Source organism: Gobio gobio (genome assembly GCF_949357685.1).
Source record: "Gobio gobio genome assembly, chromosome: 8".
Lineage (NCBI taxonomy): Eukaryota > Metazoa > Chordata > Actinopteri > Cypriniformes > Gobionidae > Gobio > Gobio gobio.
The window spans coordinates 23,378,475-23,405,341 of record NC_137114.1 but is presented as its reverse complement, the minus strand read 5'-3'; the positions used below and the strand labels follow the sequence as shown (position 1 = coordinate 23,405,341).

At 40.2% G+C, this 26,867-nt stretch overlaps 1 protein-coding gene across 2 annotated transcripts in view; it reads right to left on the bottom strand.

The window, feature by feature from the left end:
- mecom (MDS1 and EVI1 complex locus) overlaps positions 1–22,154 on the bottom strand; it is a gene marked incomplete at its 5' end in the record, with an annotated part of 207,183 nt that extends 185,029 nt beyond the window's left edge. The window contains one exon of one of the 2 annotated variants that reach the window (XM_079823687.1): positions 21,966–22,154. In XM_079823687.1, the coding sequence (XP_079679813.1) occupies positions 21,966–22,002 (37 nt within the window). The remainder of the gene's footprint in view (positions 1–21,965) is intronic. The other variant, XM_079823691.1, reaches the window with a different exon arrangement.
- Between the last annotated feature and the right edge of the window lie 4,713 nt (positions 22,155–26,867).

Sequence of the window (26,867 nt, the reverse complement as noted above, 5' to 3'; positions counted from 1 at the left end):
ATCTTTTCAGTAGGGTCTTTGTGTTCGGCAATGGTAAATCACAACATTAGCATGTTCCTCCATGCTAACCACACAGCTCCTATCCAGTTACATGCAATTCACAAATTAACAGAAGGAATATCTGGGCACTTTGAAGGGAAGGGTGTGTGTGTGGGGAAGACGAGCAGCGTGAAGACCGTGCTCCTGAAACTGTTAGAATAATATTTCTTCAGGGGGAGCGGAGATGCTAACGCTAATCAAAACAGGACATCCTGTAGTCCAGTCTCAGTCTCTCTCTCTCTTTTTTTCCATCACTTCTTCTCTCCCACCCTCTCCTTCTGTCCTTCTCCATCTCTCCCTCAGGTTGTTTTCAGTTTGTTTGTAGATGAGTCACAATCTCAGGAAGCGTCGGGAACAGGGCTCATCAAAGCTCGGAGCGAGGGCCAGATTCCTGGGCTGGGACCAGATTCCGGCCACTGGGAATCTTTGGAATGCCGCTGGGAGAGGAAGGGAATCTCTACTGTCTCTATTGTTCAGCCTCTTCCTCAGTCTATGCGAGTCTGTACGTGTCTCATCTCCGGGTCAGAATGGAAAAGATCCGATTGCGATGGACCGGCTTCGCCGCACGTCCGAATTCCCCTTCATAGGTAACACGACTCTCGCTAATCAGAGTTACCTTCCTTTACGCTCTCCCTCAAACACACACACACAATCTCATTATGACCCAGTACGACCTGGTATACAGCTGGAGAGGATCTCATTCAGACTCTGCACACAATGTTCTCCCAACACAAGCCAGACTGATCCAAGAGGTCAAAGATCACAGCGTATTAAAACAGGTTCAGGCCAGGCCAGATAAGGCCAGCGAGGGAGGTTGATGGTGATAAAACAAGGAAAGAATCAAGACATAACTATTTTGCGTCACAAGTGCTTACCTGTAAACTATTTGACATTTTAAAGTCGGCATGAAATGGAAGTTGCGATAGTCTTTTCTTTCCTACTGTTTATCCAAGTGAAACGGCTACTTGATTTTGTCCATTGGGAATAGAGATGTGCAGGTGTGACGTCAGCACCCGGAAGACTAATTAGCCGCTGGTTCCTTCAAGATTTTCCTATGGGGTTTTATAATCAGGTTTTCCCATTTATGAGTAAAATAAAGCCTGTGGTAAACATAACTTGACAATACTTTGATGTTTTATTCTACAGTGTAAATTATACACATGCCGAACACATGAATTCTGAAGCAGTTATGTTCATTTTTGCAAATGTATGTTTCTAATAAGTAACTAAAGATGGTTTGGAATAAAACGTCAAAGTATCGCCAAGTTATGTTTACCACAGGCTTTATTTTACACAAACTGAAAAACCGTAGGTTTTAACTGAAAATCCCCATAGGAAAATCTAGAAGCAACCAGCGGTGAATCAAGCCGCTTTTCCACCGTCGGGCCGAACGATTCTTAGAATGGTAAGGAACGGTTCCACTTGTGTTTCCACTTGAGCCTGCGGCATGGCACGATTACAAACCGTTCTTGGCCCGGAATTCACGGTTAGCTAACCGTGCCGAACCGTGCTGGCTGGTAGAATGCGGGTATAGTGAAGTCGCCACTAAGGATTTGTCACTTGTCCTAATTCACCGTTCGCCGGGAGTTTGATTGACAGGCGATCTGACCAATCAAAATTCGCCATCCGCTGAATCTGCCATTTCTGTCCGACAAAGCAGTCAAGAGAGTTCGTAGATTAACGTCGGCGGACTTAACGGTGTGTACTGACGTCTTTCCGCGGTTGAAACAACATTCCTTCTGAAGTTCATTCATGTTTATTTGGTACTATAAATGAACTAGAAGGAAGAGATGATCGTTTCACGAGCAGCTTTAACTGAGGCGCTACAACGACCTGTCATCACACATTAAAGAGCCACAAAACTGTATTTATTGTTTACATTTATTTAAAAAATTACAAAATTTTAGAGTTGACCCTTTGTTTTATATTAAAAGTAATCTGCTATGTCCTGTCTGTCAGTGTGTTGTCAGTATCCTCTTTACTTGGCGATGTGTTTTTCACTGCGTGAGAACGTGTGTGGTGTGAGAGCGCGATTTGTCAGACATAGCAACAAAGGGGGGCGGGTCTTTACGAACGGTCAATTCCTGGCTGCCAGTTTCTCTGCAGCTGGCTAAGCATGTCATTTGAGTGACGTAGACGCAGATTAATAATAAAATTAAAAGAAATGCCTGATTGCCCTCCATAATGCTTTAAACAACCTTGCATTACCAAGGCAACGACTGACGCGTTTGCATTACATTCCAAATAGACCCTTTTCACATTTCCGGGTTTCTCAGAGCGTAAGTCATCATAGTGGGGTTAACCCTCTGGTGCTCTTCTGTCATTTCTGACCGGAAAATGTTCTGTTTTGAAATGTTAAAAATCACTGCTTCATCGGAATGATATGAAATTTGGTGACTTTTCTTGCATTAGGTATGTAAACACACAAAAAAATTGGGGTCATGAAAAAAAGTAGCATTCATTGTCTTCGGTCATAAATGACCTACCATAGGAAATGAACGGGAAATCTGCAAAAACTCACTGAATATTTGTGTATACAATCTACAAATCGGCCACGATGCTGAAAAAAAGTACACAGCAGTGAAGGGGTGACACTCTAAAACATCAAGAGTGTGATATTGACACATCCACTCACACACACACGCACACACGCACACACACGCACACACGCACACACGCACACACACTTATACACCCACACACCTATGAAAAACTGAGCCTATGAACCACATTTTGAATTTTTAAAAATCACAGCTTCATCGGAAAAATATGAAACGTGGTTTTAACCTGAAATACTGCAATAATAAAAAATTTAAAAAAATTAATTACAAAAAAAAATTGTTGCATAATTTTCAATGGCAAAAATAGACCATAATTATTGCATAAATATAAAAAATACCATCAAATAATCTCAAAATACAAAATTAAAAAGAAAAATAAATTGCATTGGTTTTACTGGGGTGGAGGAAGTTTAATTTTTAGGTGTCCGGTCACTTATGACCGGGAAGACAACCAATGCAACCCCTAAACGAAGAGCACCAGAGTGTTAAAGGGTTAGTTCGCCCAAAAATGAAAATTCTATCATTAATTACTTACCCTCATGTCGTTCGACACCCGTCAGACCTCCGTTCATCTTCGGAACACAAATGAAGATATTTTAGTTGAAATCTGATGGCTCTGAAAGGCCTCCATTGGCACAATGCACTTTACACTCTCAAGACCCTTAAAAGACACTAAAGACGTCGTTACAAAGTCCATCTCACTACAGTGGTTCTACAATAACTTTATAAAGCGACTAGAATAGTTTTTGTGCGCAAAAAACCCCTAAATAACGACTTATATAGTGATGACGATTTCAAAACACGGCATCATGAAGCTTTCTTGAAGCATTATGAATCAGTGAGTCGATTCAGCGGTTTGGATCACCAAACTCACGTGATTTCAGCAGTTTGCCGATTTGACACGCGATCCGAATCATGATTCGACTCAGTGATTCATAACGCTTCGAAGCTTCATGAGGCCGTGTTTTGAAATCGTCATCACTACTTAAGTCGTTATTTAGGTTTTTTTTTCGCACAAAAACTATTCTCGTCGCTTCATAAAGCTATTGTAGAACCACTGTAGTGAGATGGACTTTGTAACGACGTCTTTAGTACCTTTTATAAGGGTCTTGAGAGTGTAAAGCGCATTGTGCCAATGGAGGCCTTTCTGAGCCATTGGATTTCAACTAAAATATCTTCATTTGTGTTCCGAAGATGAACGGAGGTCTGACGGGTGTCCAACGACATGAGGGTAAGTAATTAATGACAATTTTCATTTTTGGGTGAACTAACCCTTTAACCATTATAGTTGTGAATGAGAGAATATATAAAAAAAAAAAAAATGTGTGTACCCATTTGCTCAAATAGCAAAAGAAAAACGCCACAACAGTGATTTTACAACTTTCAAAAAGAGGGAAAAAATAGAGTGAGATTGATAACCGCAGTCAAAAGAGAGAAATATGCAAATTTTTACCATCACTCCCATAGACGCTGTAGAAACACCCTCGCCGCAGCGGTAACTTGTTTTTTTGTAATTTGATGCAAAATTAATACAATACAAAGTATTAGTGTTATAAATGTACATATATAAAAAAAAAATTAAATACAAAAAAAACGTTGCAGGATTTACGATATTGATGACCGTTATAACGCGTCATCACAGTCTGAGAAAAGGGTCTATAGCGGCCGTTTTCAGCCCCACAGTGGAAAATGAAACCGTAACCATACCGACTGGCCCGGATCGGCCCGGAATAGAACAGTTATGCAATGAGAACCGCTCGGCCCGACGGTGGAAAAGCGGCTTTAGTCTTCTGGGTTCTATGTCATCCTTGCAGCACTGGAATGTTGGATGGTTGTGGTTTTCTATTGGCCGATCTCATGTGAGTGACAGGTTGTCCCACCCTCAAGCCAGTTAACGTGTCATCAGAGGTGAGAATAGATGTCATTGCAAGAGGAATTTGGGAAATTACTTTGATACATTTTTTACAATAAATACCTCAATATTCCATTCTAAAAGTAAGAGGGGGAATTTTGATTTCATGGTGACTAACAATCAAAATGGTCATTCAAGTTAGTGGATTGATAAATCATCACAGGCTGATGGGAGCACTTCCTCACCATTGTTAAAATTCACAGCAATGGCGGAAACTTTTCTGCCTATTTGTATTAAGGGTTACAATAAACTGGCTTATAGAGTAAATATTTTCTCTGCACTCAAAAAGGTTCAAGTCATTTGTTAATTTATTAAATTAGTTTATCTACAGGTCATATTTGCTCTCGTCTTAAAAGCAAACTGAAGGTCAAATCAGGCTTATAGAAACAAAGACTCAAGCCCTTTTCAAATGGGATTAGTCTTCCAAACAAAGTTTGAGATTCCATTATTAAAAGAGGATGTCTGTTATTTCATTGATTGTGATCGAGTTAGCCAAGATAAAAACTGTAATTTGCTCTGTAGGTGTAACAGCGGTTTTATGAGAAAACGATTTACTTAATCAATTAGTGAAACAACTTCACCAAACCTCCTCATTGAATACTTGTCTTGTACAAATAAGGCTTTAGTGTGTGTGTGTGTGTGTGTGTGTGTGTAATTGACAGAGATGAAAGGTGTGTTGAAATGTCCTCTTGTCTTTCCTGTTCCTTGACCTTCTCGAACAATATGTGCTTAAACTTCTCACTTGAGTTCATCACAAACACGAGAGAGAGAGAGAGAGAGAGAGAGAGAGAGAGAGAGAGAGAGAGAGAGAGAGAGAGAGAGAGAGAGAGAGAGAGAGAGAGAGAGAGAGAGAGAGAGAGAGAGAGAGAGACCCACACCCTCTGGATATCACACCAGGCTGGAACATAAAGATGGGGACTTTCTGAAAAAGAGTGTGTAACAGGCTGTTATCAGGCCACTCACAAAGCAATTGTTGACTAATTCCTGTTAATGGCTGGAATCCAGACAGGCTAACAGAGAGGAGACCCTTGCCAATAATTACTGACATAGCTAAGTGAAAGCACACACACACACACACACACATACAGTACATACTGTACATTCATATCAGGAATGGGTCATGGTGGTTGACTAGTCAACTACTCTTCAGTGTCCCACGCTACTTTATAAATCATCCAAATATGCTAATCTGATGCTCAGGAAACATTTCTTATTATTAGCGATGTCGAAACCATGATTCATTTTTTTCAAGATTCTTTGAAGAATAGAAAGTTCAAAAGAACAGCAGTTATTTGAAAATGAAATCTGATAACATTACAAATGTTCTAACTTACACGTTTGATCAATTTAATGCATCCTTGCTAAATGCTGAAAAAAATCCTACAGACCCCAAACTTTTGAACTGTATAAATGGACTAAATAAATAAATATAAACTCAAAAAAAAAAAGTGGGTTATTTTACCCAAATTCTGGGTTGAGCCTTTTGGGTTATTTTTTCAGTGTTTGGGTAGTTTTTGTGTTACCCAACTCCTGGGTCAGACGTAACAACCCAGTGTTTGGGTAGATTTTGTGTTACCCAACTCCTTGGTCAGACGTAACCCAGTGTTTGGGTAGTTTTTGTGTTACCCAACTCCTGGGTCAGACGTAACAACCCAGTGTTTGGGTAGTTTTTGTGTTACCCAACTCCTGGGTCAGACGTAACCCAGTGTTTGGGTAGTTTTTGTGTTACCCAACTCCTGGGTCAGACGTAACAACCCAGTGTTTGGGTAGTTTTTGTGTTACCCAACTCCTGGGTCAGACGTAACAACCCAGTGTTTGGGTAGTTTTTGTGTTACCCAACTCCTGGGTCAGACGTAACCCAGTGTTTGGGTAGTTTTTGTGTTACCCAACTCCTGGGTCAGACGTAACAACCCAGTGTTTGGGTAGTTTTTGTGTTACCCAACTCCTGGGTCAGACGTAACAACCCAGTGTTTGGGTAGTTTTTGTGTTACCCAGATCCTGGGTCAGACGTAACTCAGTTTTTGGGTAGTTTTTGTGTTACCCAACTCCTGGGTCAGACGTAACAACCCAGTGTTTGGGTAGTTTTTGTGTTACCCAACTCCTGGGTCAGACGTAACCCAGTGTTTGGGTAGTTTTTGTGTTACCCAGCTCCTGGGTCAGACGTAACCCAGTGTTTGGGTAGTTTTTGTGTTACCCAACTCCTGGGTCAGACGTAACAACCCAGTGTTTGGCTAGTTTTTGTGTTACCCAACTCCTGGGTCAGACATAACAACCCAGTGTTTGGGTAGTTTTTGTGTTACCCAGCTCCTAGGTCAGACGTAACCCAGTGTTTGGGTAGTTTTTGTGTTACCCAACTCCTGGGTCAGACGTAACAACCCAGTGTTTGGGTAGTTTTTGTGTTACCCAGCTCCTGGGTCAGACGTAACCCAGTGTTTGGGTAGTTTTTGTGTTACCCAACTCCTGGGTCAGACGTAACAACCCAGTGTTTGGGTAGTTTTTGTGTTACCCAACTCCTGGGTCAGACGTAACAACCCAGTGTTTGGCTAGTTTTTGTGTTACCCAACTCCTGGGTCAGACGTAACAACCCAGTGTTTGGGTATTTTTTGTGTTACCCAGCTCCTAGGTCAGACGTAACCCAGTGTTTGGGTAGTTTTTGTGTTACCCAACTCCTGGGTCAGACGTAACAACCCAGTGTTTGGGTAGTTTTTGTGTTACCCAACTCCTGGGTCAGACATAACCCAGTGTTTGGGTAGTTTTTGTGTTACCCAGCTCCTAGGTCAGACGTAACAACCCAGTGTTTGGGTAGTTTTTGTGTTACCCAACTCCTGGGTCAGACATAACAACCCAGTGTTTGGGTAGTTTTTGTGTTACCCAACTCCTAGGTCAGACGTAACAACCCAGTGTTTGGGTAGTTTTTGTGTTACCCAGCTCCTGGGTCAGACGTAACAACCCAGTGTTTGGGTAGTTTTTGTGTTACCCAGCTCCTGGGTCAGACGTAACCCAGTGTTTGGGTAGTTTTTGTGTTACCCAACTCCTGGGTCAGACGTAACAACCCAGTGTTTGGGTAGTTTTTGTGTTACCCAGATCCTGGGTCAGAAGTAACAACCCAGTGTTTGGGTAGTTTTTGTGTTACCCAGATCCTGGGTCAGAAGTAACAACCCAGTGTTTGGGTAGTTTTTGTGTTACCCAACTCCTGGGTCAGATGTAACAACCCAGTGTTTGGGTAGTTTTTGTGTTACCCAGATCCTGGGTCAGAAGTAACAACCCAGTGTTTGGGTAGTTTTTGTGTTACCCAACTCCTGGGTCAGATGTAACAACCCAGTGTTTGGGTAGTTTTTGTGTTACCCAGATCCTGGGTCAGAAGTAACAACCCAGTGTTTAAGGAAATTTTGTGTTAGCAAGCTCCTGGGTCAGATGTAACAAACCAGTGTTTGGTACCAAATCGGTACTGAAATTTAAAAAATGTGACGATACCAGCATTTCAGTAGAGTACCAGTACAGCTGCGCTCAGTGGCTTCCGTGTTTATCTAAGCACAGGGCTCCAGACTGTAGCCGAATATATACAAGTGTCTGTGAATATTAAACTGCAAAATACTATTTAAATATTAATCCTACATGTTTTGCATCTCTGTGTGAATGAATGGCACAGACATGCGGCTTCATTTGCCACACACACACACACACACACACACACACACACACACACACACACACACACACACACACACACACACACACACACACACACACACACACTTTTTAGCCTCCACCGTGTCACTATATGAGGACATGCTGTATAAACTTCATCTCCAGAGCCGATCTGAGAGTCACTTCATGAGCATTTACCGTTTCATTTGAGAAAACAGTCATATCGTGAACACAGACACTCAAAGGTCTTCATGGCAACCCGTCAAATTAAAAGTTTGCTTTAACTTGAAGAAATTGACAGAAATATATAAGGCTACTGATGTACAGTAGATTTAGCTACGTCTCAATGTAATACTAATACTAATACTAATACTACTACTAATAATAATTGTGGTACCGAAATTGTGGTGTTCTGTGGTACCGAAATTGGTACAGAGAACCGTAAAATATTTATGGTATTGGCACCGACTACTGGAATTTTGGTATCATGACATCCCTACTCAGAACTGTACAATGATTGTTTATGGACAGGTCATATAGCCGGTCACAGCATATTTCGGAACATGATACATATCCAGCACGAGATCCAGCGCCGTTACAGTGGAAACAGGACAACAGAGACTGCTCGATTAAACTTGAATTACTTCTAAATGTTTAATTTTTACTTCTAATATTTGTTAAGCAAGCTTAAATGTATGTATTAAAACTAGGGCTGGGCAAATTAACGCGTTAACGCAGGCGATTAATTTTTTCAGCTTAACGCATTAAAAATATTTAACGCAAATAACGCAGCGTCCATTTTTATATCCATTTTTGCTTAGCGTTACATGATCATCATGCTCTTATTCATGTTAATGCTTCCAAGCGACAAGACACAAGAGAACGCGCTGTATGCCAATGTCCTGTGTGTGTGTGTGTGTGTGTGTGTGTGTGTGTCAGTGTCCTGTCTGAATGGCTGCATCTCATGTCAGCTAATCAAGGGACACTGAGACACACACACACACTCGACGTATAGATACTCGCGTCAGTTTCCTGCTCACATCGAGTTCTCTTTTGCTCTTGAACAAACAATAACACAGATGATTTTGAGTATTCTCATATTAGGAGTCTTAAATTAGTTAAATAACGTCTTAAATGAACTTAAAGAGTTGTGAGGAAATGAGATGCGAGGGACAGCGTGAGATCCGCGTCATGTTCGTCAGTGGCCGTTCTTAAAGTGACAGTATGATGCCTGTCATTAATGTTCATCAAAGAACAACGGGAACAGAGAAAATTGTAGCTTTAATGATGATTCATCTACATTTCATTTATTATTTATGCAGTTAAGAAAGGTGTTTGATAACTATTACATTTCTGTATATGTATAACAGGGAAGGCCATGGGTAAATATAACATTTATTATTTTGGGTTTATGTAAAGATTGTTTTAAGTTCACTTAAATTAAAAGTTGTTTTTTTAAAGCCTAATAAATGTTGAAATTGGGAGCTTTCAGTTATACTGTAATGTAACGTCATTAATGTTTCATAGAGACTTTAGTATCAGTGATACTGGCCTTCATTCATAAAAACATGACAATACAACACATATTTAAAATATGCTGTCTTTAAATTGTTTATACATTAATTTGGAGAGTAACTGAAATAATTACAATATCAAAATATTAAAAACTTAAAATATTAAAAACTTGCGATTAATCGCGATTAATTACAGAAAAAAATTTGATTAATTTTTTTTAATCGATGCCCAGCACTAATTAAAACTATATTAAATAATTGATACTGTAAAGAATGATTGAAAAAAAATTGAATTATCATGCAAACAGTGGTTGTGTGAAGTATTTTAGAGGATTAATCTTATTCTGTAAACATTAATCAGTAATGTTAGCATTATAGTAAAAATGTATCAACACATTATGCTGGGTTAAATAAACTACCCAAAATTAACCCAACACATGTTCTGTCCTATATTTACCCAGCCCTTGGGTTAAAAACAACCCAAATTGCATTGTTTTTAAGAGTGTATCTCTAAATGAATTCCTTCTAAAGCAACCAATCATCAAAGCAGCACATTTATAACAAAATCCCTGTTAACATGGGTTTTTTTTGGACAGTTACTATGCATAATCTGTTTCACACATCCCTAATTTGCACGGGCAAGACCACACACACTCGTATAAACATGCAAGAATGTACTTAAACCATCGGAATATTACCTGACTGAACTGTACAACCACACAAAGATCATGCTCAAACTTTATGGTAGAAATAGTAAAAGTACGCTAGCATGCTATTCTGAATTCAGCTGTTGTTCTGTAGATATTTCTGTTTTCTGTAGATATTTCAGTCATCTATTGATTCTCGTGCACAGAAAAAGATGAGTGTCAATGTCAGGACAACATCAAAGCTTCTCTAAAACAGCATTTCATTTACGCAAAAGCAAAGCCTAAACCCTGACCTCACCTAAAACTAACTATTCTTTTCCTGCCCTGCAAGAACTGGCACTTCCTTCAGGAAATGCAAATGCGGTTAGTACCTGGCTGCTGCAAGACTGCTGGTCGACATCTGCATAGTTGTATCATTACTTAATGCCAAACGGTGTTATACTACTCCCTATAAAACATGTGTGGTAGAACAGCAAACACAAAAAACAACTGTGTGAATCCAAGGAGATCCATAAAAAAAAAGTCGGCTACAACAAACTCTCGTTTGCACCTCAACAAATAAACATGCACAATGCGACCTGAAATACACGCAGACATTAAAACACAATGCAGGTAACTCTTAGGAATACTGATTTCATCTGAACGCACACAGACAATGGCACAAGGGAGGTGCCCGTCCAACCAACAAGCAGACAAATGAAGTCAACAATATGCACACCCATTAATAAAGTGCGATTTACACACACACACATTTCACAGTACAAAAATATGCTTCGTTTCTTTTGGGACCGTCTGTAGATAATGACCTCAACCTTGGCACACACCCTGGGCAGACTGTCGGCAGTGCACTGGTGAGCCTTTGTGTGTGTGTCCGTGTATGGGTATGTGTGTGTATGTTCATATCTTTATCAGAGACAGTTTGACCTTTGGACTGAGGGCAGGGAGAGCTTTACTCATTGTTCTGTGCTGGTACTGGTTTCCCTGTGGTAAACACAACTGTACGGTTCCCAGGCCTCCCAAACCCGCACACACAAACACACACACACCATTCTCACAATGTCCGTACGGCACCCAGGCTGCACGTCAGACCCATTCGGACTCTCTTTCACACACCTACACGCACAAACACATTAATTCTGTGCAAACATTTAACTCATAGAGGACACACCCCTGAGGACCGCCTGGCACCACAGACTGAATCTGCTAATGACCGACCTGCTTCTTCCTGCAGAAAACCACACTATAGGAACTTGTTCATGCTGGTTCAGACAGATCTCCACTTAATCTATAGAGCTTTAAGGATGTAAGCTTTACAGTGACCTTCCGCTGGTACTGTAGGGTGACCTTCAGATCAAATGAGAGGGGAGGAGATGAACATTTGTGCTCGATACTATTCTGGTATCCTTTTCTTATTGTAAAACGTATTACACGGCTCATACTTGGGGTTAACCGTAAGTGTTAAACTTCAGCATGCAACTTGACCCCCGCTTTTTGTCTTTTTACACTGCTCAGGTTAACTCTGCCTTAACCCCATAGTTGGAGCAATGTTTCAAATTGGTAATGTAGAATTCAAACACTTGAACTTTTGACCCTGGGTTATGAAAACCTGTTCTGCAGGTTCAGCACTGCTGTTCATGGGTTTAACGGTATACAGTCATGCACATAACCTTTGCAGAATCTGTGAAAATGTGAATACTTTAACAAAATAAGAAGGATCATACAAAATGCATGCTATTTTTTATTTAGTATTGTCCTGAATAAGATGTTTTACGTAAAAGATGTTTACATATAGTCCAAAAGACAAACAAATATCTGAATTTATAGAAATGACCCTGTTCAAAAGTTTACATACCCTTGATTCTTAATACTGTGTGTTGTTCCCTGGATGTTTTTTTGTTTTGTGATGGTTGTTCTTGAGTCCCTTGTTTGTCCTGAGCAGTTAAACTGCCCAACGCTCTTCAGAAAAATCCTCCAGGTCCTGCACATTCTTCAGTTTTCCAGCTTCTTTTACATATTTGCATCCTTTCCAGCAGCGACTATATTTGCAAATTTGAAGCTCAAGGTAAATTGTACTTAATTTGTCTTCTGGGAAACATGTAAGTATCTTCTGTTGCTTCCGAAGGACAGAACTAAATGAATTTATATGCATAAATTTGGACATCTTCACCCTGTTCAAAAGTGTTCACCCCCTGGGTCTTCTGGAGAATCAGTGAATGTTTCAACCTTTTTTTTTAACTGTGTTTTGAGTCCTTCAATTGTCCTCAGTGTGAAAAGATGGATCTCAAAACCATACAGTCATTGCTGGAGAGGTTCAAATATGTAAAAGAAGCTGGAAAACTGAAGAATGTGCAGGACCTGGAGGATTTTTCTGAAGAACATTGGGCAGTTTAACTGCACAGGACAAACAAGGGACTCGTGAACAACCATCACAAAACAAAACAAAAAACAGCCGTGGATCATCCAGGGAACAACACAGTATTGAGAATCAAGGGTATGTAAACTTTTGAACGGGGTTATTTGTATAAATTTAGTTTCTTTTTTTTGTCTTGTGGACTATACTGTGGACTATCACGCATTGTGTATGATCCCTCTTATTTTGTTAAAATGATTAACAATTTGCAGATTCTGCAAGGGCTATGCAAACTTTTGAGCACGACTGTACAGCAGGGCCGTAACCACCATAGACATTGAGGGGGACAAGTCCCCCCAATAATTAGAAATGGCCAAATTGTCCCCCCCAATATTTGACATTTTTGCACTGCTCTGCTGCACTTCATTATGCAACCCTCTGTATGTTAGAATGACAAAAAAGTTTAAAAGTTACATTTTTGGTCTGGTTTGCCTCAGTGGTCTAACAGCGCTCATCAATGTCAAAATGATTGAGATGGCCAATCAAATCAAAGTAGGCGGGGTTTACGTTCTCTTTTGGCTCGTGCAGAGTCTTCACACACAGACTATCGGTCAATCTATCACTTAATGCCGTTGCGGAGAGAGACTCTATTCTTTCCTGTGAAATCACAGAACAAAATGCACACAAACATGTCCCTGCTCTTAATATACAATCATTGATGAACATGTTTGATTTTAATAAAGAAGGGGGGGAAAAACTATTTAAGGGCGGATTAGAACCCAGAACAGTGTACAAAGATTTTACCTCCAGACCACTAGGAACTTTAAATGTAAACAGCAGATCTATGTATTTATTTAATAATATATTTGAAGCAAATATTGTTTGCAAATAGTCCAAAAAGGATTATTTCCCAACTCGAATTAGACCTAGAATTTCATTCACTGTTCTGTTTCTTTATGCTTTATACAAATAAAAATAAAAGGTCCCCCCCAATGTTCAAGCCGTGGTTACGGCCTTGCTGTGGCCAGTTGTTTAGTACCAAGCAACCAATCATAAACTGAACAGCACTTGTTTCATTAAACATTCATGAGCGTTGTACGGTCACAGAACTTTCACACACTGTTTTTGTTTGAGGGAAATCAAAATAGCAATCAGAATGAGTGAATTGGAGTGAATCAAAAATTCAATCTTTTTAAAATGGTACAGTGAAAAATACACAAGCTTAATATATAAACAAGTCAAGGTTGTGCGGTGTTTATCTAATGATATTGCCACTGCAAATATGCAAATAAGAATGTTGTACAATGTGAAAATGCAAAGTGAAGAGCAAAGGATGCATGTTAAAATGCTGTAAGCATGTATTCTCTATGCATTCTCCTGCAGCCCCAGAGAATGATGGGAGATGTAGTTCTCTCACACATCCTTTTCTCTTCTTCACAAACCTTGCATGCATGCTTTATCTCTAAACTCTTAACTGCTGTTCTTCAAAAAAAGCAGTAATTAAATCACAATTACAACCTTAATTAATGACCAATTCCCTCATTTGCTTCCGCCACAATTCTTTCATTAAACACCCCCAAACTCAGAACAAAGGGCCGCAAAGATAATACTTAGTAATTATGACATTGTGGCGGCATTCATGTGCATGTGCATTCATCTCTGATCATTCTGACGTAAAGCAGCGATAGAGACTTATGTTTGAAAATGTAAAAATCTAGTTTTGAAATACTTTGAGAGGACACATTTTATAAACAAACAATTGCTAATAAACTTGAGTTTTTAACTTGGGCTACATTTTCAATAAAACATGTTCAGATATTATACAGACTTTTTCGAGCTGTAAGTGAAACCCTTATATATAGCCTAATAAACGTGAATAATCCATCCTCTCCAAGTAGAGATAAGTCAAGACCAGTCAAACAGTGACATCTGATGGTTTCGGGGGTGTTGGCTTGACAGTGACTTATTACTCGACTGGCCTGATGCCTGCGCCCTGTTCGTGGTTCATGCTGACTTCAGTCAAGGCTGAGCTTCGCTAGACTGATTCAGGACCTGTCGCTCAGGGATAAAAAGTGACTGGACGTACTGAACAACAACCCCCATAATTCCCTGTGGGACACAAACGACATATCCATCAGTCACACCAATCAAATCTCCAAATAAACATCCATATGACCTGACCCCTGACCAATCAGAGCACAAGATAAATAAACCGCTGACCCGGCCATTTCAATTCACTCTGGGCAGACGCAGACACTCGTTGAGTCATTAGGGAGGGAGAGAGTGAGGAAGAAAGAAAGAAAGTAGTGGTATTATAAGGGCGTTGATGGATGAGGGTAACTGTGTTATTGTCACCTACATCCAGTCCTTCCTTTCCTAACATATACAAGGAAATCGCTTCTTACGTTGGCGTCTGTGGGACACTCTGACGCATGATTCAGAGAATCATATATACATCATGTAATTATCTCCTTCTCCATCTCATCTCCTCCCGTTTTCTCTCAGATGAAATCTCACACAAACAGACAAGAGGACAATTTCCCAGGACATAAGCGGACCCCTCGGCTAAACCCAGTAGCTTCTGGCTAATCAATCAATCCTTTGAAAACATGCGATCAATCATGATCAAAACCCACAGTGGCCTGCAACTCTCTCCGTCTTACGCAGATGCACATACTCAATGCCTGGGAACGCCGGCCTTGTTTCACACTGACCCCATCATGGCTCACTGTTTCACTCGTAATTAACTCATCGGTCACTTTGACTTTGTCTCTAAAAACAAAAGTCTTCGGTTTTAAACGCTCTGATCTTTTCAGAGTGGACATGCATGCAGTTCGAAGCAAAGGGGAAAGCATCACAATCCCAGGAACTCAACTAGAAACTTTGTAGTATATCATGCCAGGGGAGAGAGAGAGAGAGGAGAAGAAAAGTAAATATTTACTCTAGAGGTAAAAGATTGAGACGTTAACATTGTAGATTTCGACTTTTTTTTTCTTCCGTCCCCAGTGGCGGTTCTAGACCACGGTAACTATGGGGGCCAGGCAGGGGCCACTTGTGCTTTTAGGGGGCACACGTTAACATTTATCTTAACCAGTAGATAATTAGGTAGTTCACCTGAAAATTCTATCACCATTTACTCACCCCCATGTCGTTCCAAATAGGACTTTCTTATGTTGAACACAATATTAACTTATTTATTTTATTAAACTGTTGTATAAGATCAGTAGGCCTATCGCATTTGCAGTCATGCTATTCTGGGTAGAAAAACAGAACTTGTGTGATATTGCACTCGTTACTCATGTTATATTGCTTAGTCTATATCATGATGTAAATGTGAGGGCGTTTTCACACTGGCAGTTTAGTTTGAATAATTGGTAATGTGAAAGTTGTCATGCGGACCCGGGTGAGCTGAGCTCAGGGGAACTGAATTCGAGACTGCCTGAAGGAGGTAGTCTGAGCTCGGTTGCGCAAATTGCGCTCGAGCTGTGCTGCGATTCATGGGAATTTGAAAGCAACAAGCTAATACGACTAGCGGGCCTGTGGCGGACCACTGGAGGCAAAGTTGGCGGCCCACCGGCGGCCCGCTGGCATTTTGCTCATCGTTTTCCTAGCGGACCACCGGCGGCAGCCACCACTTTTCCGACAGTGGTCCGCTACCGAGCCGCTGGTTTATAATAAATGTTTTCTGGCCACCCACGGACGATCCACTGGTCATATGATTCACAACTGGGTAATTATAGTTAGATCCAATATAATAATATTTAATGCAATAATGAATCAAAAACAAAGTACACAACTGCTAATAACCATTGTATATGTATTTTTTTGGATAGAGGCAACACAAATGCGTAGCTAAACAAATGGAAATAAACATAAAATAACTATAAACATTATGATAGCCTATTCAAAATATTTACTTTTGTTAATATATATATATATATATATATATATATATATATATATATATATATATATATATATATATATATATATATATATATATATAAACAGGATACATAAGACTGTATTATATATTATAAGATTAAGACTCGGGTGCGCAAGAAAAGTAACCTGCGCATGCATTTTATCAGATGACGGTGTATTTAGTTCAATACAACACATGTGTAAGGGATGATAGTGTTGATGATTTACCTTGGATACGAGCGAGAGGGAGCCTGCGGTGTATTCGCGGTGTAGAACGCGCTCTGACGCGGACCACAACAAACGTGCCCAGTGTAAAAACGCTCTGAGTCTAAAACTCAAACAGGGGCATTTCTGCCGCATATCTTGAATTTTATGGACATTCTGGCACTGAAATGGTTTGGTTAACGACATTCTAACAATACAGGTTTTGGAACAACACGAGGGTGAGTTACATTAGGTGTTTTTATTTTCTTTTAGGGGGAACTAACCCTTTATTTTATTCCCAGATTATTGAAAGTCTTTTATTTGGCCATGTACTGTATCACTCGATCTGCAGTCTCTACACGTGAAGTAAAATCATTTCAAGTTCATTTATTTATTTGAAAAGTAATGTATCTGTAATATGATCATGCATGCTCAATTTATAAAAGTAAAACTAAACCATTTATTTTACATGTTTTGTAGCCTACCTGCTCTCTGTTAGCAGACTCTTCGCAAAGTTAGCATAGACATCAAAACAAACATCTAATACTCTATAAGCAACACTGGACAATTGGATAAAATAATATTATTTCTCGCTATATGTGAACAAGACTGAAATTACATTATTCTGTATCTTTTCTCGGGTATGCCTATCTCTGTCATATTCGCACATGAACGGTTTTTTCATTGCGTTGGTCATAATTTATCTTTGGCTGCATCTTCCTAATTCGGAATATGATCAAAGATTACATATGTGGACGTGTTCGGAGAAATTAGCCATTGAAAAAATATATTTTAACTACCAGTAAATGAACGAAATGACTGAATGGAATTCAAAGTCGTCAAGTCAGTAAAATTAATCTCCAGTAGCTATCACTGCTGCGTAAGGGTGCAATTACATTCAACACAACGTGTATAAAGAGAGCTTATTTTATCTATAATCAAGAGCGTAGCAACCGCTATAGCCCGCGTTTTACAACTATTTGAGCGAATGCAGACTGAGTGACGAATCATTCATAAACAGACATCACTTGCGCGCAGCCTCCTCATTGCTTCTCTGCATTATTGGTTATGACACAATAAAGTGCTCTTTTCATCACACACCGCCACAGCAAAAAACGCACATTGCAACCAGTTTCAGAACATTGTTTGGTGCGATGTGATTCCAAATTTACGGGGGCCAGAGGGGGGGCCAGGCTTGTTGACACGGGGGCACCGGCCCCCCTGGCCACCCCCCTAGAACCGCCACTGTCCGTCCCCAGTGAGTCTGAAAAATGTTTGTGGGCAGACACGTTCACTGTCCACAGAAACATGGGACTTTTTTTTCCCCACACCGAACTCCAAGATTCAGTATCCGACAACGAACGAGCGTTTAATACGGTTCGCGCTCACCTTTTTAAATGGCCCGTTCTGAATAGGCTTTATAATGAGCACAGGGGGCGGCGGACGCGGGACGCAGCACGGCCCATTGCACAGTGCGGAATCTAACGCGCGCCCGTGTCTGAAGAAGAAGAAGCGGACTGTGGTCGCGCGCTGACAGGCGGAGAGAATGCTCGCGCGCAGGGCTTATTCTCACGCGCTTCACTCACGCGGAATGTCACATTGTTAAATTTGGAGTCCGGTCCTTTTTCTCCCCCCCTCTTTCTCAGCTTCGAGTTGATTTTCCGTTGTTTGGACACTTTCACGGTGAAGTGAGTCACATCAAAGTCAAAACAAAAGTCGTGGCGTGAAACTGATGGAGCTGTAGAAGACGCTGAATGGGACAAAGGGACAATCAAAAGTCTTGCTGAACATGTGCAGCTTATCAAATGTAGTTATCATCAAACGAGAAATCAGATAGGGGAAGCGTAGGGGAAATGCATCTGAATTTATCTTCAATTCTATAATTCCACAGACACCCAAGATAACGGTTGGTCTTAGAAAACCTGACTGAAGATATTACTAAAAGGTTTTAATCTTCAAGGTCTTAAATATATCAACAGTTTTATTCTTCAAACAGAACTTTACTGGAGTTGCTAATGTAATGATACGCATGCCAATCTATATTATGAAAATGAATATAAATCATAAACGTGACTTTATTGCAATTCTGCATATTTCTGGTCCTTCCCCTCACTTGTAAATGATCGATCTCAAAAAGCCCACACTTTATACTATCTCCGTAAATATAGGCTCCATATGATTAGATTGCAACTAATTATATATATATATATATATATATATATATATATATATATATATATATATATATATATATATATATATATATATATATATATATATATATATATATATATATATATATATATATAATAACCTTGCATATTTGACAATAGGACTTTATACTGTCATTATTACCTCAAATGCAAGTATAGTAGCTATAATATAAGTATGTGCAAGTATAATTTTGCACTTCTGATTAGAAGCTAACAGCATATCTCATTGCCTTGTACTCAGCACAATGGCAATAACGTTATAATCTAATCCATGAACAGGTATATTACCCATGAGCAATGAAACCATTTTCATAAAAGATATCCAGACAAGTAAACTTGGCAGACTCTGAAGTGTATGGAAGATGCTACAAAGTTAAAAGTGCAGTTAAAAGTGTCAAGATCCGTCAAAAAGTCATGGGTAGGGTTTCACCTGACAGCACGGTCTGATTTCTGGCAGGTCAAGGTTATTATTCTTGTTCGTGAAGTGTAATTTTACCCCATTCGTAGTAAACCTGCAACATCACGCTGAGGGATATAGGACACTTGGCATGGTGTGTTAAAACATTATAGACATTTTAAGACTGTTGGACTTGCAGGTGAAATGTCCGGCACCGCTGGCCAAATCCACAAAACATGTCGTGCACACACACCGGCTAAACGACCGATTTTTATTACCTTTCCAGCACTCACACACATCAGTGCGAGCGCGTGCAACCAGAGTGATGTGCGGTGAGCGCGCGCGCGCAGAGGCCACACGGAGAGAAGATTACTTTTTTTTTTCTCCCTTTTCCCCCCTCCAAGGAAACCGAGTCCGCAGCTACTCAGACTGATGCTCAACGCGCTTTTACCGGCAGACGGGCCCCGTTATGAGGAGTCTGGGAATTTAAATATTCAATGTTGACATAGTGCAGGACTGGCGCTAGGCCAGAGAGGCCAGTGTCTCGCGGGACCCGCGCGGTCCAGAACATTCTCTCCCTTTCACTTAATAGGTAGAAATCTTCTTACATCTTGGGTAAATAATAATCTTTAAATACATCCCCTGACAATTATCTCGATATTCTCAAATAGTAGCCTAAATGACGATGCTGGAGCTCCGAGAGGGTGGGAAAGTCTGCAAAAATCTTGGCGAATACCCTTGCATTTTTAGCCAAAACAAAAAGTGCCGACGTATCACCATCCCCTCTTTATAATAAAACTAACAATTAAATAAAATAAAAACTAAACTATATACAAAAACTATGTTCATTTCTGTTACTAAAATTACAATGATTGGTTGGTTGATTTTCAGAACAGGTCATTAATAAGAAGCTAGTCTAAAAACATTATTTGATAAGAGGATAAGTGGCGTTTTCTAGTGCAAAGGCATGGAGTTATGACGGCCATTGTGATTTATCCAATGACATCAATATCAATGACAGGCTATATAAATCTGAGGGGGGACAAAGTTAGTTTTGAAACCTCTCTCGAATAATAATTTCTTACACTTGTGGCAATCTTAAAGAAAGTGATGAGTTGCCCATACCTGCAGCAATAGGAAAATACACAAGTGAAATTGCATTGGTCTGGGTATAGATGTGTGTGTGTGTGTGCGTGCACGTGAGCGTGTTTGACAAGTTGCTGTTGTGCGCAGAAAAATCCCTCTCACTGTACAATGGCAGGGCATAGGGCTCGAGAGGTAGTTTATTGAACGGATAAGACCCGCACGACCCCTGTTTCTGTCCAGACGGAGCGCGCGCAGTGTCTATCCCATCACGGTGCTGTCGACAGGGAAGGAAACAATAATTCAAGAGCAAAATGATCCTTTACTTTGTTTTCACTGCCTCTTTTGTTACCTCCGCACATACAACATTAAAGTTTGTGACCAGCTGTCACTATCTGTTCTTTCCAAACAAATAAACGAAATCAAGTTCTTTCTCAAGTGCATTCAACTTTTAGCTCTGCTTCGAGATTATAAAACGCTTTTAAGCACTATTAAATATTTGCATGGATTTTCGTGGTGTGGACCACAATGACAGTTTATTGGAAAACGGCACAAAAAAAAGAAAATTGGTCAAATCAGCAGTAAGCAGCCTACTGCGCGCGAGGGGGCCGAATTATTCACAGACCTGAGCGAAATGCATTCGTTCCGAATAAATCCATTGAGGAGGGGAACAACTTCCCACTAACTACTTGATGTTCAGTTTCGGCGTTTGAGCTTGTGTTGTGGCGTGGCATTGAACGTCAACTCAAACAAGCGCCCAAGGCAACCCGTAATCAAAAGCTAAGATTACAGTCGACCGTTTAGAGAGCCATAACAAACAAAAACATTTCTCCGGGCTGTTCATAGGCTACCGGAACACAAATTCATAACGGGATTTGATCACTTGTTGCACAACCAGCTTGAACAATTACACAGAAAAGGGGTATTAATGTCTACTAATCAAAATACTTCAAAGCGTTTTTTTATTATTTATTTAGCCTACCACAGTCCTGTTAATCTAGCATATATGCAATTGTTTGGATTGCCTGTTGTAACATCAGTACCTGTTTGCGTTTAAAAGCGTGCCTCCGCAGCTGGCTCTCTGTTGCCGACTATAAGCGAAGCTAAGCTTTCAAAGTCGCGGCTGGAAATTGAAGTGACCGGAGCAGCAGAACCTTGCACGAACGGTGTTGTTTTATCGAACACCGGGGCGCTCGGAGCTTGACTAAAGAAAGCGGTTACAGCGTGCGATAGTTAAAAAGTTTGTGCGGCACGCGCAACTTTCGTGCCAGTTTCGAATCTAGGCTTGAAATGCCCGAGCGCGCGCGACGCTTCGCGTTTAGCTCGTCTTCAACACTTACAAGCAACTAACCCCGACTGGAACCGCTGGGGTCCGCTGACTGTAACTGTTTAGTGGCTAAAATGTTTCTATGCATCATACGCATGGACAAGATGGCAGTTTGAAAAGGGCTAAAAAAGAGATGTTGCACCTACCAGTGGTCAGTTTCCTTGCCCTGCCTTTGGACCTCATGATGCCAGTCTTTCGGCGTGGGTTTGTCGGGGTTTTTTTCTCGAATCTTTTCCTCCTTTTTCGCTTTTCCTCTGTGCTTTTTCTCTGTGATTCTCAATCCCAGACGCACTATCTCTCCAGCATTGTCAGTTTGGACACCTTCGCACATGCGCACACCCCCGAGCTGCCAGCATCGTCAAAAAGTTTGGAACGATTCATCACCCCAGTATTACAGATCTTGTCAGATTGCAATAGCCAGCGAGATCCCTCTCGTGTCAGATCTTCAGAGATCAGTGGGCGCGGGACGGAGCTATTCGCGACCTCCGGGTGCACGAGGAACCGGAGACATTAATTATAATGAAGCGGTCTCGAGCGTCCAAGGCGCCCGGTCTTTTGTGTTTTAAATGAAGACGCATTAATCACTGCTCGGGTAAATGACTATTGTAAAACGTTTTCATTAAACGTTTTATGTTGTTTAATTGAGATTTGACCATCGTTATGAATGTATGATAAACTTTTACTTCTCTCCCCCTCCCTCAGCCAGGCAGGCGCGTGGGCAGTCGGTACCGAGGGCAGCCCGTTGAAGAGTTTTTTCTTGCACGCGGCACTGACAATTATTAATCTGTGGAGTTGGTCTTGCTCTCCATGATTTCATGTCGGTTATTGACCAACTACATCCATACGAAATGGAAAAAAAAGAGAGAAGTAAAACGATTATTTTCCGATGCGTGAAATATTGGGTTGATAACTGGATTTTGAGGCTATATTCTAAACGCAGAGCATTTTTGAAACGGAAATAGATCTCTGACGTAATTTTGTCGCTGTTCAGCAATGCTCAAATTAAAAACATCGGCCTTTAGCTGATATGATCTTGATATATGATCCTGGATAACGAATAAACCAACATTATCGTATCTAATTTATTGAATTTTATTTGGGCATTTGTTATTAGTTTTTTCAAGATGGGTGACAATTTGGGAAACTCTGGGGTCATTAAGTTAATTGTCCATTAATTAGAAGCGCGTGACATCACGTTGACCTTGCCCGTGAACCTTTAAAAGGGTCGCTTTCCCCTCACTGGCGGTATTGATTGCTAAGTATTTCTAAAACGGATCCAATTAATCTGACATCACTCTGCATAAAAATGAATGGTGCAGAACAAACATCAGCTGCCGTCCACGCCTCTCTGAGCTGACCAGCACTTGCAAACACAACACACACACACACAAAACAGAATTACCAACAGCAAATGAGAGAAAATAAAGAGGTTGTTCAAATAGCAAAAACAGCCATTTTGCCAAATTACAGCTCACAATTATCATAAATGTCAGTGATCATGATAAAATGCATATTTATGTATTTGTTTGATTATGTAGTCTGTCATATAAACATTAAAAAATAATTATTAATCTAGCAAATCAAAAGCAGTGTAGCGTTCTTTCATTTTCATCTTCAGTGCATTTTTTTTAGTTTGTTATGAGGTTACTTTAAAAATGGAAACACAAAGTCTGCTGAATAAACAAGTCTTCAATTGTTGCACAAGAAATAAATAAAATGTGAGTGTGTGAGAGAACAAGTAGAACAACCCAATGCAACTTCTCTCAGATAGACAGACCGAGAGAGTATGGGCTTGAAAGCTGTCAATTCATTGTAGTCCTGGTTTGTTTATCCATTCGCATTATCCTTATTTTTCCCAGTACATATTTTATTATGATACTCTGACCCCGTCGGCCAGCGATGGCTGGCGTGCTGGTGTGAAGATCAGTCAAGACCCCGTGGGCTGTAATTATTGAAAATTAATTGAGGCCAGGGCCCTTTTGGAAACGCGGCTAAATTATTAGCTTGTCGCCGGGTTTAAATCCACCCCATCAAAAAGAGAGGATACAGTTTACCTTCTGTGATTAATACTCCAGCCTAATTAAAGCTTTGCCCTCTTCTGTCGTTTGATGTACGGCGCACAGAGGTCGTTGGCGAGATTCGGTGATGTTAAAGAGGGAAGGGAAGGGTTAAAATAAAAACATAATTTGTAAAGTCGGGTGCTCTCGCGCCAGACTGAAAGTGAAATGGGAGCCGCGGGCACAAGGAAATTACCGCGCGCCCGCGTGACCTTTGCGCGAGGTAATCAATCAAGTGATCAACAGGGATATTTATCAATGCTACATCCTGTCGGCTGCTCCTCAAACTCGAAATCAAAACAGTGCAGATATTGGAGCGTGTGAAATAGGTTGAATTATTTTATGTGATTATAATAGAGTGGTCAATATCAAAAGAAGCCTACCACTCTATGGTTACTAAAAATGATACAATTATACACTTTAAAAGTAACCCAAAAAATGTCGAAATAATAATTAACATACAGATTGCCATTTTAATATGTTTTCATTACTCAAAGAGAGACACGAAAAAAAGGAAAAGAAAAAATGCTGAGCACTGTCAGAAGGCTAATAATTATATTAATCCAGTTTTTACGACCGTAAAAACCCGTCCACCCCAGTCATTTAATTAATATAATTATATTGGCATTACTTATCGGTATTATTTAACTCTACAGAGTCATAATGCTTGTTGGTTTGGCAGAAAATATTACGCGGGGGGAAATAGCAGGCAGGCAGGCAGCACGGGGAAGAGAAGCCAGCGGTGCCCCAGCGAGCACTGCCCCACTGAGGAGACGCGCGTAACGGGAGCCCGAACGAGCACGAGCGCATTCTTCACATCCGCGGAGACTCTGCCAACGACTCCCTCTCCGCTTCAAACAAGCGGAAACATTCCCTAACCACAGGCTTCAAGGCATAGAGAGGGGGCAGACCGGGCTGCAGCAAACATCGTGTGCTTACAATGCTTGTTTTATTTATTTATTGTTTACTTTACTAGTTAATGAGCAGTCTCGACGACATCTATCTCAAAATTAGGCTACTATTTTTTTTACATTAATACGTTTAATTTGTAGTTCGAAACACTTCAGGTAGCTACCACACAAGTTACGAACTGCGCAAAGCGGTAACCATAGCAACAATTTACAACAAGCAAACGCTTTTAGCTACGGTCGCCATCGCACGGTCAATATCATCTTTGAAAATACAGAATGTCATAATTTATCACAGGTTTTATAAATATCACAAAATGTAAGTGTTGGTTTAAAAAGTCCCAGTAATATAGAGGCGCCAAAAGACCATTCGGTTTGCGCGAGACGAACCACAACAGATGATTACGATGCACATTTCCTATTGGAACTCCTTTACAAATGTGGATCCCCTGCAAGTTTAATCCCCCCGAATAATTCGCATACTGTAGAAAATATATGTTGGGGCTTTGCTTGGCGAGCAGTATTTACACATCTGCGGTGGGGCTTCGTGTCCAACAGCAACAATGTGTGATTACTGTGAAATCAATGGCGATTGAAAAAGGCTTTAATAAAACAACGTTAATAACATCACGTCAAGCTTTAATGGTTTTAAAAGTATCCGAGTTAACAAGAATATTTATGAAAATGGCACATAACGGGGGAAAGCTGATCAAATTGAATGGCATTAGCAAACTTCTAAAGATGTCAAACGAACATGTAATTTCCTCGAGTAGCTACTTTTGATCCCATCCATACAACAGCAACGGCAATGTTATAATGTAGCCTATCTTTTTTTTTTAAGGTAGCCTAATAAAAAACTGTTGATAGTCAAGACAATTGTTGTTACAAAGCAGAAAAAGTCAAACATTTTCTAGAAACACGCTGGATATGATGTGCTCGCGGACGTTAAACAGGCACCGAAAAAAAAACCTGTGAGTAAAACGAGACCCAAGCCACAGACGCTGGGCAACAGTGAAAAAAACTCTCATTAAACTCCTCTGTGGGGAAAGACATTGTGCTGATCTAGCATGTCTGTTCGTCAGTCATAAAAATCCATCGCTAAACCATAATAAATCTGATTCATTCATATGTTGTGTATAGCTTCTTTTGAGTGAAAGGGTATTTAGTAATTGAAGTGCTTGTTGCACAGCCAAGTCTGAATTTTATGCCCTCGCGAGATATTGAAGGCTGAAAGAGCTCGTGCAGTCAGGGAATATGAAATCCTTCTAGACTAAAACTAGAAGACAATCAGTAATTATTTAAATGTTAGCCTTATTATTATACATTTATTTAATGTACATTTTGAAATGTTTTTTTATTGTTGTAATAGACCATACATGAAGTGGGCCTATACAATTATCATAAGATATTAATAGTATTAGGCTAAATGATCGATTAATTTAGAAATTTTAATAAACAGAAACAAAAGCAGCATCGAAGGTAAGAGCGCCAGAATCCTAATGAAAGATAGAGGACAAAGAAAATCAGGACAGCATGGAATAGTAATTTTAGTACGTTTTAAGACAACACGTGCACGAGTATTTAAAGGGATAGTTCACCCATAAATGAAAATTAGCCCATGATTTACTCACCCTCAAGTCATACTAGTGTATATGACATTCTTCTGCCAGACGAATACGATCAGAGTATATTAAAAATGTCCAGGCTTAACCAAGCTTTGTACGGTTTCTGTTTTGAAGTCCATAAAAGTGCATCTATACATCATAAACGTGCTCCACACGGCTCCAGGGGTTAATAAAGGCCTTCTGAAGCGAAGCGATGCATTTGTGTAAGAAAAATATCAATTTTTAAAACTTTACAAACTGTAATCTCTAACTTCCGCTTTCTGTCGTACCAACAAAACTTGGTTCTCGCGATAAATGTAAAATTTTCTAACACAAATGCATCGCTTCGCTTCAGAAGGCCTTTATTAACCCTCCGGAGCCGTGTGGAGCACTTTTATGATGTATATATGCACTTTTATGGACTTCAAAACAGAAACATCCATTCACTGCCATTATAAAGCTTGAATTAGCCAGGACAA